The sequence below is a fragment of the Epinephelus fuscoguttatus genome, linkage group LG16, assembly GCF_011397635.1.
Source record: "Epinephelus fuscoguttatus linkage group LG16, E.fuscoguttatus.final_Chr_v1".
In the NCBI taxonomy this organism is placed as follows: Eukaryota; Metazoa; Chordata; class Actinopteri; order Perciformes; family Serranidae; genus Epinephelus; species Epinephelus fuscoguttatus.
Window position 1 is genome coordinate 14,973,946 of NC_064767.1, and position 17,195 is coordinate 14,991,140.

At 43.7% G+C, this 17,195-nt stretch overlaps 1 protein-coding gene across 2 annotated transcripts; it reads left to right on the plus strand.

Annotated features, from left to right (window-relative positions):
* Positions 1-1,043: 1,043 nt before the first annotated feature.
* On the plus strand, positions 1,044-16,278 carry ndnfl (neuron-derived neurotrophic factor, like). Of its 2 annotated transcripts, XM_049600524.1 has the most exons (5): positions 1,044-1,066; positions 2,475-2,817; positions 5,389-5,642; positions 8,445-8,569; positions 14,385-16,278. In XM_049600524.1, the coding sequence occupies exons 3-5, from the start codon at positions 5,464-5,466 to the stop codon at positions 15,830-15,832; spliced, it is 1,752 nt and encodes a 583-aa protein (XP_049456481.1). In that variant the 5' UTR covers positions 1,044-1,066; positions 2,475-2,817; positions 5,389-5,463; the 3' UTR covers positions 15,833-16,278. The 2 variants fall into 2 exon arrangements, with proteins under 2 accessions (XP_049456481.1, XP_049456480.1); XM_049600523.1 differs by lacking the exon at positions 1,044-1,066 and having other exon boundaries at positions 2,452-2,817.
* Positions 16,279-17,195: the final 917 nt, after the last annotated feature.

Here is a 17,195-nt window from a genome sequence, read left to right on the forward strand (position 1 = left end):
TGAGAAAAGGCCCCATCACAGAGTGGGAGAGGGGGAGTTTGCACACAATGTGGCGAGCCTCTTTCTATTTTCCTAATGATATTGATTAAAGAGCTCAGGAGAGAGAGCACCTACATGAGGCCCACCATTGTGTGGAGATGAGAGGGCTGGGTGGGGTTGGAGAGCCACTGATATGAATGCCCCTAATCCTTTGAGATCTACACTTGACCTATAGGTGGAGGACGTAAAGCCTTCAATATGGCCAACCTGTGTATAGAATCCATAGGTAGTCTCCGTCCAGTAGAAGTTCATTACAGTGTGCCCTCACTATAACATGCATGGGTTTTTAATTTCAGCTTCACAGACAGGAGGATTCACTCTGAAACAAGCCCCAGGCAGCTAATACAAGCCGCTCAGCATACAAGCTTAATGTAGTTTAGCAGTTCTCCATAACTTCAGTGACACTAAGTGCAGGATACAAAGGCTTAGACAAGAAAGATTTGCAGAGAAAGAAAAACTTAAAAGATTACTGTTAGAGGAAAAGCAGTCTGTACAGTAAATATGAAGCTACAGCTGGTTAGCTTAGCTTAGCACAAAGACAGGGGAACAACTAGCCTAGCTCCTAGCCACACACAACTCCTCGTAAGACATTTTTCCAATTTTATTTATGTACATATTAAACAATGTGTGAATTATTAGTGAGCTTTAGAGGTATTGGTAGGCAGATTTTGTTACCTTTACTCGACAAAGACAGGCTAGCAGTTTTGCCAAACATCATCTGCCTCTGGCTTTATTTTTACCATGAGAGAATGGTACTACTGAGCTTGTGATAAATCTTGACAGGAAAGCAAAAAAGCATATGTAGTGACGCAATACAATATAGCCTACACATGCTCACCATAACACAGAAGGGCGACAGCATGGCCCTTCTGTAATCATGACTCAGAAAATTCTGCTTTTCACGCCAGTACTTTGTGCTTTTCAACATGCTTCTATAACATGGTCAAAAATTGTTTGCCTCCTGTCCCACACACCTGATTCCCACTCCCTGGAGCTTACCCAGTTCAATAACTGCATGTGTAAGAAGGTAAGAATAAAATACACAAAATTATATTATGGCTGCAACAGCATATGTAACAGAATGTCAAATAGTTAGTAGCTTAATTTTGCGTAAGAATTTACATCTTTAAACTTAGTTTAACTATCCCTCAACCTCCATCAATTAAATCAGTTGAAAATAATAAATACCTGTTGCAGTTTACTGTCAAATTATATATATTTATGTATAAGTATATGATAAAACTGAAGCAACCCGATAAGACATTTTGCTGCATTTTGCTAACCAAGACATTAAATACTGGTAAAACTGCATTTATTTATTCACTATATATTATGTATTTTATTTTTTCTTTAAAACTTGAATCCCCAAACCATCCTTTCACATTCAAAATTACACTCATGAGGCACCCACTAGTTCACCTGGTAGAGCAGGTGCCCCATGTACAAAGGCCTTTTCCGTGCCACTGTGGCTACAGGTTCACCTCCAACCTATGGCCATTTCCTTCATGTCATCGCCCCTCTTTCCTTCCCCCTTTCACATTAAGACAACTATCCTATTAAAAATAAGAAAAATTACACTCATGTTTTCTTAACTTTAGTTCAGTCAGCACCCTCAGATCCGCTGTAATCCCAAAGAGATCTGTTATCCTCATTTCATGGCAAAAAAGTACACACACCACATTAATAAAATCCTGTAGCTAAATCTAAATATGAGCTCTGAGTAGCATGATATAGTAGAGAAAATGATATGTTATATAGAAACCAAATATAGTTATATTATAGTTATATTTGGAAAAAAAATCTCATTCTTTTAATTTACGTCATCATGTTCCATGGCAAAATATGTCTTTTTCGACATGGCACAGTTTTCAATTTGTTTTTAAGTAAATAAGAACTCTATATATTTGCATAAATCCATTAAGCGTCTGATAGTCCGTCCTTTCATTTAAACATGTTCACTTAAAGAGAGTCTGAGCACCTGATTGAATAAGCGATAAGTGCACAAAGACAGTGTCACCTCTAACATGCTGTCTGAAGCCCCCTCCTTATAATACAGATGCTATCAGAGCAGACCAGCTGGAGAATGGTTAATGTGTTTAACTTTTACATCTCCTCCCCTTTCCCTAACGCTGCTCTTGACAACACAAACTCTCCCTCTCTCTCTCCTCATCACCACCCCCATTCAGCGACCTCACCACCAGCCCCCTCACACTCACCCACTCTCTCCCTCACTCTCAGATTGCACATACAGATACACAAACACACACACAATCACACATGAGCCCATTTGAATTGCAAGTGAGCTCTGTTCACTACCGGCAGAGGTAAACAGAGGGAACAAGTGAAGAGAACAGGAGGAGGAGGAGGAGGGAAAAGGAGTGACAGGGGGGAGTGGGGCACTGACCGGATGACATTCACACTCACACAGTGTTTAGCAGGACAAGCCTCCACGTGTGAAGGACTGAGAGACAGAGAGTGAGAAGAGTGCCTGGGGAGCCTCGCACCACACCACACCAGGGCGCACAGGAGCTGGGACAGCCCTGAAGGGACACCTGAGCCCTGCAAGAGACACCTCCTGAAGCAGGGAGTGAGCAGCACCCCATGGGAGACAGAGTCAGAGGAACACCCGACAGCAACCTGCTGTCGCTCCTCCTCTCCTCGCGACCAGCTCTCATCCCCTTCTCCTCCTCCTCCTCCTCTTCCATCCTCACTCCCTCTCTCATTTGATCCCATCCCTCACTCCCTGCGCAGGAGAGGGAGAGTGTGCACTGAGAGAAGGTAAGGGGGATGCATGCATGCATGTTGTTGTCCTTGCAGAGCATGAGTGTGTGTGAGAAAGAGTGCGTCAGCGTCTCATATTTCAACTGGATGTGTAAAAGTCAGCAACTTGTTTCTCTGGATCAGTCTGGTGTGTGTGAGAGAGTGTGTGTGTGTGTGGTCTCTGGAGGGTTTTTAAAAAAGCTGAGACAGATGCAGGGCACTTTTCATTTGTTGCAGACTCGTTTTCATCTTGACAGCATGTCTGAAGGCTGTGCTCATCTGTTAACTGTGTATTTTATTGCTCAGTGTGTCTGTCTTCTCTCTGACTACCAATAATTTTCTTGTCATTTGAAAAGAAAAGTATGACCGTGGAGTGGGGAAGTGATCACAGGGAAAGAGCAGATGTAAAGTGTGCATCAAGAAAGGGCATGATACTGTGTAAAAGTGTGTGAGAGATGCAGGCACAAAGGGGACAATGAAAGTAAGGAAGAGAGGAGCAGGGTTAATATATTCAGATTCACACGCAGCGAGGTAGAAAATCAGCCGTAAAATCCTATCAGGTTCCATGGTCAGTGCATTTTTCCCCGTCATCATCTCGTCAACCCCCACCATGAACCACAGGCCGGGGCTTTGCCCACAGTAGTTTGGGGGGACAACGGATCCTGCAGGGACCACCCCATGCCATTTAATCTGTCCCTGCCCACAGATAACAGAAGGCAGATGGTCCTGCCAGAGCACAGGGAGATAGAAGATAGCAAATACAATGTCCAGACAGATAGTGCACAGCACTCAACCTGTCCCTCTGAAACTGAGCCTGCATCAACTTCTAAATGAGGGGGCCAAAGCAGGCAGAAAAAAGAAAGGCAACGAGGGGAAAAAGAACAGACAGAGCGGGGTTGAAATATCTTTAATTAAAACCCAAAATGCAGTCAGTTGACAGTCTGGGATAAACATAATGGAAAGAGGAAACTCATCTAAAGAAGAGGAGAAAAAGAGCAGAGTGAGCGGGACCATCAAAGTCATGGGCTCCTGTGTTTAAAGGGGAGTGTGTATTTATTTATAGAGGGCGGTGGTTAAGTTCACTAAGCTCCCTCTCTCTGTAAGACCCAGCCTTTTCGCCTTATGAAAATTCAATTGGCCATAATTTGCTGAGGAGCCGTATGCATATTTTATCAGCGGGTGCGTTTTGAAGAAGCAAGCCCGCCAAGCTTTTTTTTCTCCCGTCTTCATTTTTATCAAGACTGAACGAGGGGGAGTGTGAGGTTGTGCAACCGTCTGGTAATATGTGACACATTAGAACCCATTCGACATGGGGGCTAAAGTAAACACCAATCAGCTTCATGTGTCTGGCTAAAAAACCGAAACCAATTCATTGCAACCTTGTTGCATGGCAATAATGTTTTTTTCCTCCCTTCTGATTCCAACCCGCTCTTTTCCAGTTGCACTTTCTCCTCTTTTCCTCTCTCCGTCTCCTTCCCTCTAATTACTCCAGGATCCAACATCCTCCTCTTCTTGCTCTCCATTTCCACAGCCTTCTCTTCCTCAGCCTCCCCTTCCTCTCCCTCCCTCCCTCCCATTTCAATCTCTTCCACTGCATGTCTCTCGGTTAAAGCTTTATGGGTCGTTCACTCCCCTCTTTCTTTGCAAGGATAATGAGCAGGCGCCTCTGTGCGACTTTGTAGCTGTGCGACGGTTTGTGAGTTTGGATGTCTGTGCGTCCCGGGGCCCGAAAGACTCAGATGTACCTTCTGTACCCGCCTCCGTGGTTCCACTGTGATTGTCATCTGATCTATAGGGCACAGCACTGACATAATACACCTTGTTAGAGGAAGGCGGGGAGTGTGTTTGTGAAGACTGTGTGACTTTGAACAAATGTGTTTTCTCTGGGGAGCGAGAAGAACACTGGGACCTGTAATTATGCTATCACTAAATCGCAACCACACACGCACAGTCACATGCAGGAGAAAGACGGTGAAACACTAATAGAGTGTGAACGAAATGAAATAAAAGACGAAGAGAAAGAGAGGAAAAATCTGATACAAACTCTTGTTAGGCGTTGCATTTATGTATGCTGATTGGATCTGACTGCATCAGAGCACCTCCAGGTGTTGTTTGTGTACCTCTCTCCACATCAGCATGGCGTCATTCTCTCCCAATAAAATGGCTGCTAATACCCATGATGGAAGATATTTTGGAGAACAGGCTCATTTGAACTCTCCCCCCCCCAGACTAAAAATAGAAATGTAGATGTAAAGGCATTGACTTCAGAGTGGTATTAGCAACCCACTTCTCACTTTGAAAAGTAGTGCGATTTTTTACAGTGAGTGTCAAGCTGTGCTATACACACACATCCCAGAGTAATATAGCATGGCAATTTCTATTCCACCGCATGAATAATTCTGTCTGAATAGGATAGGATGTTTCTTCATATCAATGAATCATCAGCCGCTACAGCTCTTTAGTGTCTGTGTGAATGGTACAGTAGAAATTTAACAAGTGTGTTTAAGTGCATTACCATATGTGTGTGTGTATGTGTGTTGCTGATGAGCTCTGATTGATGTTCTTGACCTTTCCAACATGCGTTCTCAGAGCCCCGGGAGAAATCCAAGACACGGCGACTGAGGAAAGTCAAAGAGTAAAAGAGACAGACAGCGAGAAGCAGCGATGGCACTCATGTCCCTGTCCTGGTGTCTCGGTGCAGCTTTGGCACTGTTTTGTGGCTCTCCGTGGCCCCGGGTGCACTCTGCCCTGGCACCTGAGAACGAGGTGCCCCTTCGCCCAACCACATGGTTCCCAGAGGGAAAGATCACCTCTGTTACTCTTCCCAAAGGACGAACTCGCAGGTAGGGTAACAGATGGGATGGGGGGAAGGTACGAGGGAATACACGTTCATTGGATCGAGTTGTTGGTTGCCATTAGGGCCGCAACTAATGAGAACTTTCAGTGTTCGTCAATCTGGATCAATAGGAGACATGATTTGGAATATTCACACACACACATTCATACACTGGTGGCTACCATACACCTGCTCATCAAATAAACATTCACTCACAGCCATCAGGAGCAGTATCTCACCCAAAGACACTTCAATATGTAGACTGTGAGGACTGACCTTCCAGTTGGTAGATGACCACTCTACTTCCTGAGTCACAGCCGCCCCTAATATTCATATTATTTTAATTTTACTACCAAAACTACCACACAAAGGTATAAGCATCAAAATAAGGTAATAAAAGCAGTTATACTTTAATTTTGCAGCTAGTAAAGGTGGGTCTAACTTTAATTACTTTAAACTGTATACTGCTGGGTAGCTTGTGAATACACCCCCTGGATCAATGAAGCCTTTTCTTACATTGTATAATAATAATAATAATAATAATAATACATTACACTTCATTTGTTGGTTTTATTTTCTGTTATCAACTAGAATTAATGATACAAAATAGAATTAATTAGAAGAAGAAGAGTAGCAGTAGTAGGAGTGTATTGATGCTCCAGGTGTCCTGTGGCATTTACATCCCTTTCATTATGTGAGGGTATTGCGGGCTTATGGGAATGATGTTGGGGGTGGGTCGGTAAATGTGAGCTGTGCATGTTTGTTTTATGTTGTGATTGTGTCCATTGTAACGAAGCATGTTGTATGTTTTATGCCAGACCCCCTTGAAAATGAGATGGTTCATCTCAAGGGGCTATCTGCTAATAAACTTTGATTAATTAATCTGCAAAGTAAAAAGTAACTGAAGTTAAAAATACAATATTTCCCTCTGAAAAATGGTGAAGCAAAAGTAATTACGTAGAACTTTTTGGGGGGCACTTTCTTGTAGTTTGAAGAAAGATATTCACACGTCCAGCTGTCTCAGATGCAGGGGCATTGGAAAATATCACTTGAGTCTTTGAACAGCTTCACGATTCATTAGTAACACTAACGTTTCGGTCCTCCTGGACCTTCATCAAGAGTGTTCAACACTCCTGACAAAGTGCTCTGGAGCGCTTTTTAAAACACACAGTTACAAACTGCTTCACACACACATGGAAAAGACATAAATGAGTGAATAAATGAAATAACATGAGTTACAATATAAAACACAGCACAATAAAAGATGGATGAAACTGAAACATACAAGCACATAAGACAGTGATGAAGCTATATGCTGTAGAAGTGCTTGCCTATATAACAGTGGGTTTTTAGAGGCTGCATAAAACAGACCAAAGATTCAGCAAACCTGACAGATTGGGGAAGCTGGTTCCAGAGAGTTTGGGCTAAAACAGCAAATGCACAATCACATTTTGTTTTGCAGCTGGATTGAAGATGGATAAAAGGCAGAGATTTGATGATCGGAGTGGTGGAGAAGTAGAACAAGGAATGAGGAGAGCAGAAATATAATATAATATAATGTACTGTATAGAGAATGGAAAATACCTCAAAACTGTATTTTAGTACAACACTTGAGTCAAAGTACTTTCCACCACTGGCTGTGATCATCAGTGCACGAAAAGTGAAGTCAGTAAAGATGTTTTTGAAACTCAACGCCACGCTAAACGACGCCTCAACCTTGAGGCCCGCTCATCAGCTTTGCCCTTGTTTCCACTTCAATAACAAGTCACCAGCCATCCACCAACCACCTTTGTGGAGACAGTGGCTGATTCCAGCACCACTGTAGCGTGAGCGAGAGGAAGTGGAGCCCATTTGGCCTGAACCCTGCACACCAGTGCCAGTGCTTGCTTTCTGAAACTGGGAGCCGAAAATTGCGAAATGCATCTCCCTGTGTGCTGCAGTCTGTCCACCAGTGCAGTCATGCAGAACCACACGGCAAATAATGGAGAGAAAACACTGATTCAGAAATTAATCACTCTATTAAATAAGCCGCAAAGCGCCCTTGAGAATGACAGTGTCGCACATCTGTTTGGAAACAACCGCCATCTGCACAGAATCATGAATAATGATGTTTGTAAGGAGGGAGAGCAAATATTTATTAACAAATAACCGTGCACTTCCTTCATTTTCACGGAGGGTAACTAGCTGTGAAGAAATGACATGTTACATAACTGTTTGGGTTTGAAAGAGACAGACGGCATCCTTGTGGAGGTGAACAGTTCAACATGAGTTAACAGTGATCGTTTTAAAATAAGACCAGACCACTGCAGCATGAATGTTAAGTGTCCTTTTACTGCCATTTCATATGCAAATCTGTAATCCATCATGCAAGAACACTGTCCACATCTGCTCACAATAAGGTACATCATAGTTTCTATGCCAAGCACGATCCCAGATAGTTTCAGCAAACAGGCAGATATCCATCTGAAACTGTCAGTGCAGCCTTATCATCTGAATCCCAGGTCACCTCTCCTGATCTGCTATCAAGTGACTGATCAGCATGTAGGCAAATGGAAAGACAGCGACTGGCAGTGGCTGCAGCGTAGAAATTTTCAAGCTTTCCGAAAAAGAAAATTACAGCCAGCCCACCGTATCTGCAAATCGTCCAGCAAAATGAAAGGATGTTGCACAGTATGCACTGGAAGATATCTACCCATCCGTCACCTTGCAGCTGGATTGAAACAGGATGTTATCTTTTTGACTTTCCCTGTGATGAATCAAACAACTTCTCTTTTTTTTTTGGTGGTTATCTTTTGGTGTTTCTCCACAGGCTATACTTCACACTGAAGAAGAAGGCTCCAGCGATGTCGGTGACTGTCAGCCCCTGTGACCTCCCCATTGAGTGGAGCTTGGCAGCCCGCACCTTGAAGGACAAACCCCTCAAGAAACTGCAGTGTGAGTGAACAGTAAGACCACGACCTGCACCTTCAGACACAAGATCATCACTGCATCTGGCTGAGACGATCAATTAGATATTATCATCACCATATAACAGATAGGGGATTTAATAGAGGGCAAAGATTCTAATCTTACTTAACTTTGTGTTTGCAGAAGAGTTTACTTTTTGAACCAGGAGAAGTTGTAGTACAGTAGTAAAGGCGATCAAACTATGACACACAGAAAAATGTTGGTTCCTTAGCAGTTCTTGGGCATGGGTTGAGGTGCTTCAGAGCACCGTGATCACAATAAGAGCTTTATAAGACCCTGTATGGTTCTTTAAAGGGACACCGTGTAACATTTTCAGTTGTTTATTGGCAAAAATTGATGTCTGCATTCATAAATATGTCATTACTGGTGTACTATTACCTCCACCAATAATCTGACTTCTTCTCGTAAAAGGAGAATTTCGGATTTGTTTGTACATTGTGCGGGTAGGTTCCATTACGTTTCGCCATCTTGAGAATACACCCGCCAGCAAGGGATATACAGCACCGCCTTCGGCGTTTTCGTTGAGAGCCTGGCCAGCACTGCGTGACTGAAGAGCCGAAGGAGAGGAGCAAGAGGCGCTTCGCTACTACCCTGGCAAATCTGAAACAAAGTCCCACTCTTTGAGCATAATGCAGGATCATGCATATTCAGCATCATGGGAGACGGAATCCTTGTCGCCAAGAAAGCGCAAAAGGGAATAGAAAAGGCAACGTGACTGGCGAATTAAAAAAACGAAGGTGACTGTTAGCGGCCAGTCGCTAACAGCCTCATCCCTCTCCTCGCATCACTGCGCTGCTGTTAGCCGCTGTTAGCGGCCAGTCGCTAACAGCCTCATCCCTCTCCTCACATCACTGCGCCGCTGTTACCCACTGTTAGCGCTGGCCTGTGATTGTATTACCTTTCTCCTTCAGCAGCTCTCTCCACCTGGGAAAGGCAACCCCAATGCTGACCCTTGTTTTTTTGAATTTGCCGGTCAAGCTGCCTTTTTGATTCCCTTTTGCACATTCTTGGCGACAAGGATTCCGTCTCCCGTGATGCTGCATAATACATGATCCTGCATTATGCTCAAAGAGTGGGACTTTGTTATGCAGCAGTAGTGCCGCTGGCCACGAACAGCTGTTGGCGGCACAGTAATACGAGGAGGGGGATGAGGTGTGTGAGGTTGAGCCACTTGTCAGTTGTCAAAGGACAAGACGTGACTGGTTTGTTTCAATTTAGATCCGCCCCAACAGTCCTACGTTGTAAACACAGCCAGCATGGTGAGGAGGGGGTTTGTCAACTCGCGTCACGTGTGTCTGTGTAGGAGCCTGAATGAATACTCCATGTAGTATCGGATGACATGGTTTCATCAGTGTTATCATAGCTTTTTGGTACACAGCGACTACAGTTGTTGCAATACGTGTTTGAAACAGTAAGACGCTAGAGTGCGCTATCCGTTTGAATACAATATATGATTTCAACGTTAGATGGGAGAAATTCCTACACACTGTGGCTTTAAAGCAGTGGTTCCCAGCCACTGGGTCCAGATTGCTCTTTACGTTGCGTTCACATCGCACACAAATAAAACTATTTGCGTGAGTGAATTACATGTAAAGTCAATGTAAAGATGTGCGGTGCAATGAAGGTGATGCAAATGATGCAAAATACACAAATTAAGCAGTACGAATTAGGCAAGTAGCTCATTTTTGCATTATACACTTATTAGCAAGAGCTGAAAAATCTGAACTTCAGCGACCAGTTCGTGCCGCAAGAGCCAATCAGCATAGAGATCCTTTGGGGATGTATGACGCCAAAAACATACCGGCGGAATATTCATTCATCGATCCAACGATTTCATGCATGTATGACGTTTTGACGTATGAGTTTTTCACACGTATGAAGCGAGTCAACACAAAATATTCTGGCATAAGATGACGTGAAAATTTGCATCGTGTTGCCGTGACACATCATAAGTCAAGGTCCACACAGTTTAAAATATACAGCATCACATCAAGCTAATTTGCTGTCTCTGTTGAGTAGATGTCAGTTAGTCACAAACTCTACAGCAGGAAATGGCACTTCAAAATAAAAGCTCTGTGCTGGAAATTCACCGCACTTCGAAATAAAGTGTTTTTTTACAACCTTGACATGTTTGCGAGTCACTTGTTCTCCATTCATAATGGATCCCCGACCCACTTTTGGACCGCGACCCACCAGTTGGGAACCACTGCTCTAGAGGGTTCTTTACTGGTTCTTTTCCCAGTAGAATAAAGTAAGTAAGCTGAAGAGCCAGTAGAGAACTTTTTAGGCCTCTGTATTGAGTTGAGTTGAGTTGAGTTGAGTTGAGTTGAGTTGAGCTGAGCAGTGGCTCTCAACCTTTTTGCCTGTGCACAGAAATATTCCAGGTTTGAGAAGGGAAACTTTTTGTGTCTCTCAATGAGCATTTCGTAAAGGATTCTGAATCTTTAAAGCCAGAAACTCATAAGAAATGATTAGTAATCATACATAATTTAAGTAAAAGTCATCATTTAGAAGCATATTTACACATCAATGGTATTATCTGGCATCATTTAAAGGCCTCCCAGGTTAAAAAAGTATAAACAGCATGGTGCTTTATGACACCTCTGTTGGTTCTATACAGCAGTATTTGACTAAAGTTCTGTATAGCAACTTTGAAACATGGGTGCCATACAGCACTAAAACAGGATTCCCTAAGCCAAAAAAATCGCTTTTGGGTACTGTTGGACACCATTTAGCTTCCAAAGTAGATGAAGTCATATAAGGTATATATATATATTTATAGTTTTTGCATTGCTTGTTTGTCTTTGGTGTTTGCAGTGATATCACATTTATGGACCAATAAAGTGATTCTCTTTGACCAATCATATCACAGCTGAGACCTCTGTTTTATGAAAAGCGATCATCTCCAAATTGCTTTGTCACAAATTCTCAGGAAGATGAGACAGATACTACTATTGTCATCCTCCGTCTTCTTATCAGCACATCGTAGCTGTTTGGTTAAATTCAAAGCACAGAAAATGCTGTACATTCTTCCTAAATGCCACCCACTATCTCTGACAGAACAGAGACAGTGAGTGTGATCATATCTGGTTGTCACATGGCCATAAATTTTATACGAGGCCTTGGATTTGAAAATCTCATAAAACTCACAAGCAAACATCAACCGAAAAGGGGGCTGCCAACTCCTGATTCAAACATTGAATAAACAATAAAATAAAACTCCTCAGCTCCTTAGTCTGCAGTATTTTGTGCTTCACAGTCTAAACAAATCAAATAAGCCCAGGAGGTTAAAACACACTACGGAGCAGCAGAGTTTAAAAAATGGCTTCAAACTGAAGTCAGTGCAAAAAGTGCTCAAAGTAAATCAAAGTAATCGAATTTCAAACCTAAAGAGTCACAGATTTTTGGAAAAGAAAATATGCCTCGGAGTGCTCCAGGTTAACCAAACAAGCTCCTCTACATGGTAAAATAACATTATGAAGTTATAAAATGACGCATGAATCATTCAGACCCTGAGCTCGTGGGTCCCCATCACCAGCCTGAATTATTCACTTTGATTCTGTAACATTTGGTCTCATTTGAGGAGCGATTTCTCATCTCCAGAAGCGATGAACAGTGAAGACGAGCGCTGACAGATTTTTTTCTTTTCACCAGGTTTATTTGCCAGTTGCGTCATTTAAGTGATGAGTGTGTACTTCAAAACGACAACACTTTAGACATGAATGAAAACACTGGCGGCTGTTTTTGAAGTGGCAGTTGACATCGTGTTTATTTATCTGTGTTTAGGATTTTCTTTATATCGGCCAGCTTTCGTGCGCTCTGTTTATTGTTCATTGTTTTATGTAATTTGCAGAGCCTATGTGTTCTGTTCCCCCCAAAATCCTTTTAAAAGTGAAATACATTGTGCACTCCTACACATGTATAACTGTGTGCACGTACCAGGAGACAGAACAGAGAGAGAATTATGGTCTTTGTTCAGTTACAGTTGCTGCTCACTGAATTGCAACACTTCCCTTAACTTTATTCTAAACTGCTGCAGCAAATATTTTTTTTTTTTAAAGTTAAACTACTTATGCAATATATCTCCCGCTCGACTGAAAACTCTGCTGTCAGTGTATGTGCACTGGAGGCGGAGCCGAATTATCCACAGACGTCTTCTCCTCTCCAACACAAATGGACCCAGCAACTGAGCCTGTTAAAAGCACTGAATATAACAGTTTGTAGTGACCGCAGGAAACAAACTAAAAGTTGCTGAGAGGCTGAGGCGGAGCCGGTTAACTGACACGCCAACAAAAGATTCACTGAGATCTAAAAATACGTCGTATTATGTATTAATAAAATAAATAAATAGTAATATCCCAAGGGCGGCACGGTGGTGTGGTGGTTAGCACTCTCGCCTCACAGCAAGAGGGTTGCCGGTTCGATCCCGGGCGTGGGAGCCCTTCTGTGCGGAGTTTGCATGTTCTCCCCGTGTCAGCGTGGGTTCTCTCCGGGCACTCCGGCTTCCTCCCACAGTCCAAAGACATGCAGATTGGGGACTGGGTTAATTGATAACTCTAAATTGTCCATAGGTGTGAATGTGAGCATGAAGCGTTGTTTGTCTCTATGTGTCAGCCCTGCGATAGTCTGGCGACCTGTCCAGGGTGTACCCTGCCTCTCGCCCAATGTCAGCTGGGATAGGCTCCAGCCCCCCCGCGACCCTCAAGAGGATGAAGCGGTTAGAAGATGAAAGATGAAGTAATATCCCAAAACACTAACCAAAAACATTTGACAATGCAAAAATCTAAACCATCCCAAAACTAATGAATCCTTCTTTAAAAAAATCTTTAAAGATCCATTCCTTTCTAGATTAATTCAGAGCTCCTACAAAGTTTCATGTTTAAAAAATCTGTTTTTTTCCAGCACTTACATCGCAGACGGGCTTCTAAGTACACAGGCTAACGTGAAAACACAAATGGCTCTATCTAGAGTCAGAGTTTAGTTTGTCCTTTCTGGGCTACTGTAGAAATATGGCAGTGCAACATGGCAGACTCTGTGGACCAACACCTGCTCCTAATATATATAAAAACAGCTTGTTCCAAAGTAACGAAAACCCAACTATTCTTATTTCCAGGTGATAATACACTAAAGAAAAAACACTTGGACACTGTAATTCACTCGCGCACTGGACCTTTAAGGCGACAACAGAGACACTTTCACCTTTCATCAGATGACTGTGAAGATGGCCTTCTAGTGTCTAAGCTCAATAAAAAGATATCTTTGTATATGCACAATCTGTAGGTAACACTACAATATTTTGGTATTGGAAGCGTTCTGGTTTCCGTTTGTAGTATTGACCAATCATGTTTGGGCGGGCTTTGGTTGCCCACAGGTAAACAGTCCATGTGGAGACCAAAAGAGATGGAATACATTGGCAGAAATGCAATCTCAGGACCCATTTTTGTTACCTTTTTGGTAAAGTACCTGTATTCATATGCAGACATATGTTTAAAGAGATGAGCCAAAACCTTGTCTCAATTTGTTACTGTCAGCAATTAGCAGCGCACGAAAGAGGAAGTCTTGGCTCGGATATTCGCTGGTTACACTGGATCTCCCAAGATATTGGCCGCTGTCCCCAGAGGCTTTATCATCTCCAGACAATGACCGATGGGTTCCGAGATTGTCTAGTGTCAAATTCTCCACAGTGAAGCTCAAACATCTGAGTGAAGCAACAAAAAGGAAAACTCACTGATCAATTACATGTTCATAAATAAGTTTTCATTTTATTTTCATTTCCTCACAGGGAGCACCAAAAAGAGTATGCCTGAGGTTTGGTGGCGAGGTCCTGGGACTGAGGAGAAAATGCACAGCTTCACAGGCAGTGCAGTTGACACCTACAGCGGTCCTTCCAATCCCCACGCTTCCATCTACATCCTGAGGCTACGCTCCAAACAGCAGAACACCAGAGCTACAGTGTACCTCCATGAAGGCCTGGGGCCCGGGGGTGTATTCCCTCTGCTCCCAGCTGACCCACGAGTTCACACATTAGGTGTAGGCATGACCAGTGTCACTCTCAGCTGGGCACCCAGCACCTCCATCACCAGTCTCCCGCAGACGCAGAAGAGTTATGATTACTGTGTCCTCGTCAACGCTCAGCAAAACTACCCCAGTCTATGTGCTGCACAGGAAAATTTAAGGAAAAAGAAAGACCAGATACAAGAGAAGAAGGAGAGGAGGAGAGTGACGGCGTGGCCGATATTGAAAGAGTGGTGGTGGCAGCAGTGGGACTCTTATCCTGAACCCCAGAGGCCACCTTCCTCCCTCACTGATGAGTTTGCTGATCTCCAGTGTGTGTGTCAGGGGACGGAGAGTGTTTGCACCGTCTCGGAGCTCCTGCCTGACACCCAGTATTACTTTGACGTCTTTGTGATCGACAGGCTGAACGGGACCAGCATGGCATACAAGGGGACATTTGCTCGAACGCACGAGGAGGCTCGGCCGGCGATTGTCACGCTAAGAGAAGGGGAGCTGAGGTGGGTGACCTTCCACGACAGAGGCTCCAACTCAGAGCAGTTCTTCAGTTTCCGTCCTCGGGGCTGGCAGCAGAGCGGCCTCCTCACCTTGCAGAGCTGCGGTGGAGGTGAAAAGGTCAAGGTCACTGTGTCAAGTAAGGGTCAGGTGTTGACCTCCCAGGCTGTAGGGGGCGATTTAGTGCACATTTGGCTCCAGGGAAGTCCGTCCTATCTCATCCACTTGGAGAGAGAAGGAACTACCGCAGGCCAGATCTCCGCTGCTGCAGACCCAGCTCTACCAGGAGGTCTGATGGCCTCAGTCAAAATGCAGACCTCCTCAGCCTACCACCGCAGAGGGGTCCCATCTCTGCCGTCCACCTTGCAGATAAAATCCTTCAACCGGTTGCGTGGTTGCAACAGTGTCACACTGGCCTGGATGGGCACAGAGGAGAGAAGCCTGTACTGCGTGTACCGCAGGAAGCTGGGAGACCGTGAAGCAGAGGCAGGGGGTGCATCAGCTCTCACTGCACCCTGTCTTGGGCCAGAGTCCCGCTCTGACACCGAGAGGGTTCTCTGCAAGTATTTCCAGGAGCTGAATCCTCGGCGGGCCGTCACTACAGCTGTGATCGGGGGCCTGGAGCCAGGGATGGCCTATGTGTTTGATGTCTATCTAATGAGACGCTGGGGGATCCCTATCAAGTACGCCAGCAAGATGGTGAAGACCAGAAAGGAATGCTGAGCTGCCGCCCCCTACAGGAGGTTTTCAGACTGTCCCAGTTCAGGGGAAAATGCATCGGCCATGGACATGCTGTAAAGACTGACCATGAGAACGAAGCCATGTGACTGTTGTGGAGAGACTGTTGCCATAACAAGGAAATATTCCCCCTGGAGGAGCAATGGTTTTATTCAAACTCCACTTGCACTATCCATGCAAGCGGATAAAAAGCATATGAGACGGATCTGCACACCAGCAAAAGTTCATAACATTTACAATATGACTCTTGTGCTTTTGTTCATTTTGTTCTTCATTGTTGATCATGATAATGATGTGCCAGTTGTCCAAGTGCTTATTTATGTGTCGGAGTACAAAGGACAGACGAGGTTTGCGATGACAGAAAGTCAATACGAAAACAACAACAGAGACTGTGCCAAATATGCAACAGAAACAGATGGGGCAATAATTGGATAACATCTGAGACATGGGGGGGGGGGGGGGGGGTTGCAGTGTATATCTCCAGTGCTGCATATTGTACAGGCTTATAAACACAGATGGGTGCAATCTACAGATGCTTAGTTCAAAGTCAGTGTGTATCTTTGTGTTCTGCTTTCGCATGGAGCAGTGAAAAATACTTAGTGACTTGCCTCATTGTCTTTGATGTATTCTTGTGCTGCTTCAAACGCACCAATAAATTCTAGGGTATCTGTATGTTCTTGACTGAGTGATGCATGTATGTAAACCTGACTGTCAAATTAGATGTTCTTGCTACCACATTGTTTCCAAAGCTTCCACTTTGACTTTAGAGGATGAGGCTTTGTGCAGCTCAGTGCCACACTAATATGTGACCTTTAATTAAAGGGACATCAAACATGTTTATTTAGGTAACTTGATGGGGCAGAATTGGAAAGACTCAAGTTGAAATATTACAGGGAGTCTTAAATATTGTTATAGAATGACTATGGCTTAAAGGAGCCCTACCTTGTCAGGTTATTATCTGTCTTAAGACAACTCTGGCCCTTGGCTCTCAAGTGATTACTTATCTATATCTACCAAATAGCAACCCTAACACTGCATAAGACAGATCAAATATTACCTCAGACAGCATTACAATATTTTGGCAGTAATCCCAGCTTTTTAAGTGAGTACAGAGTGTCAATTTACTTACTTATTTAAGAAAAGGGACAATGTGCATTAATCAAAATTTTAACGAATGTCAATGCACCCAAATTAGCGGAAAGGCTACTTTTCATTGTATCCTAGAAAAATTGAAAGCAACAATCTTGTTCACATCTTTGGGTCTCAACAAGCCATTTCTTGGCATTAAACTTAAATAAGTGATATGATGGAGACTCTCTAATTGTTTGTGGTACTGAATTCCACTGAT

What these genes read in the sequence shown, in the direction of transcription:
- ndnfl (XM_049600524.1), top strand. Translation starts at nt 5,464, where the DNA reads ATGGCACTCATGTCCCTGTCCTGGTGTCTCGGTGCAGCTTTGGCACTG. An exon ending in CCCAAAGGACGAACTCGCAG is followed by an intron (nt 5,643 to 8,444) that starts GTAGGGTAACAG and finishes GTTTCTCCACAG; the next exon opens with GCTATACTTCACACTGAAGA. An exon ending in ACCCCTCAAGAAACTGCAGT is followed by an intron (nt 8,570 to 14,384) that starts GTGAGTGAACAG and finishes ATTTCCTCACAG; the next exon opens with GGAGCACCAAAAAGAGTATG.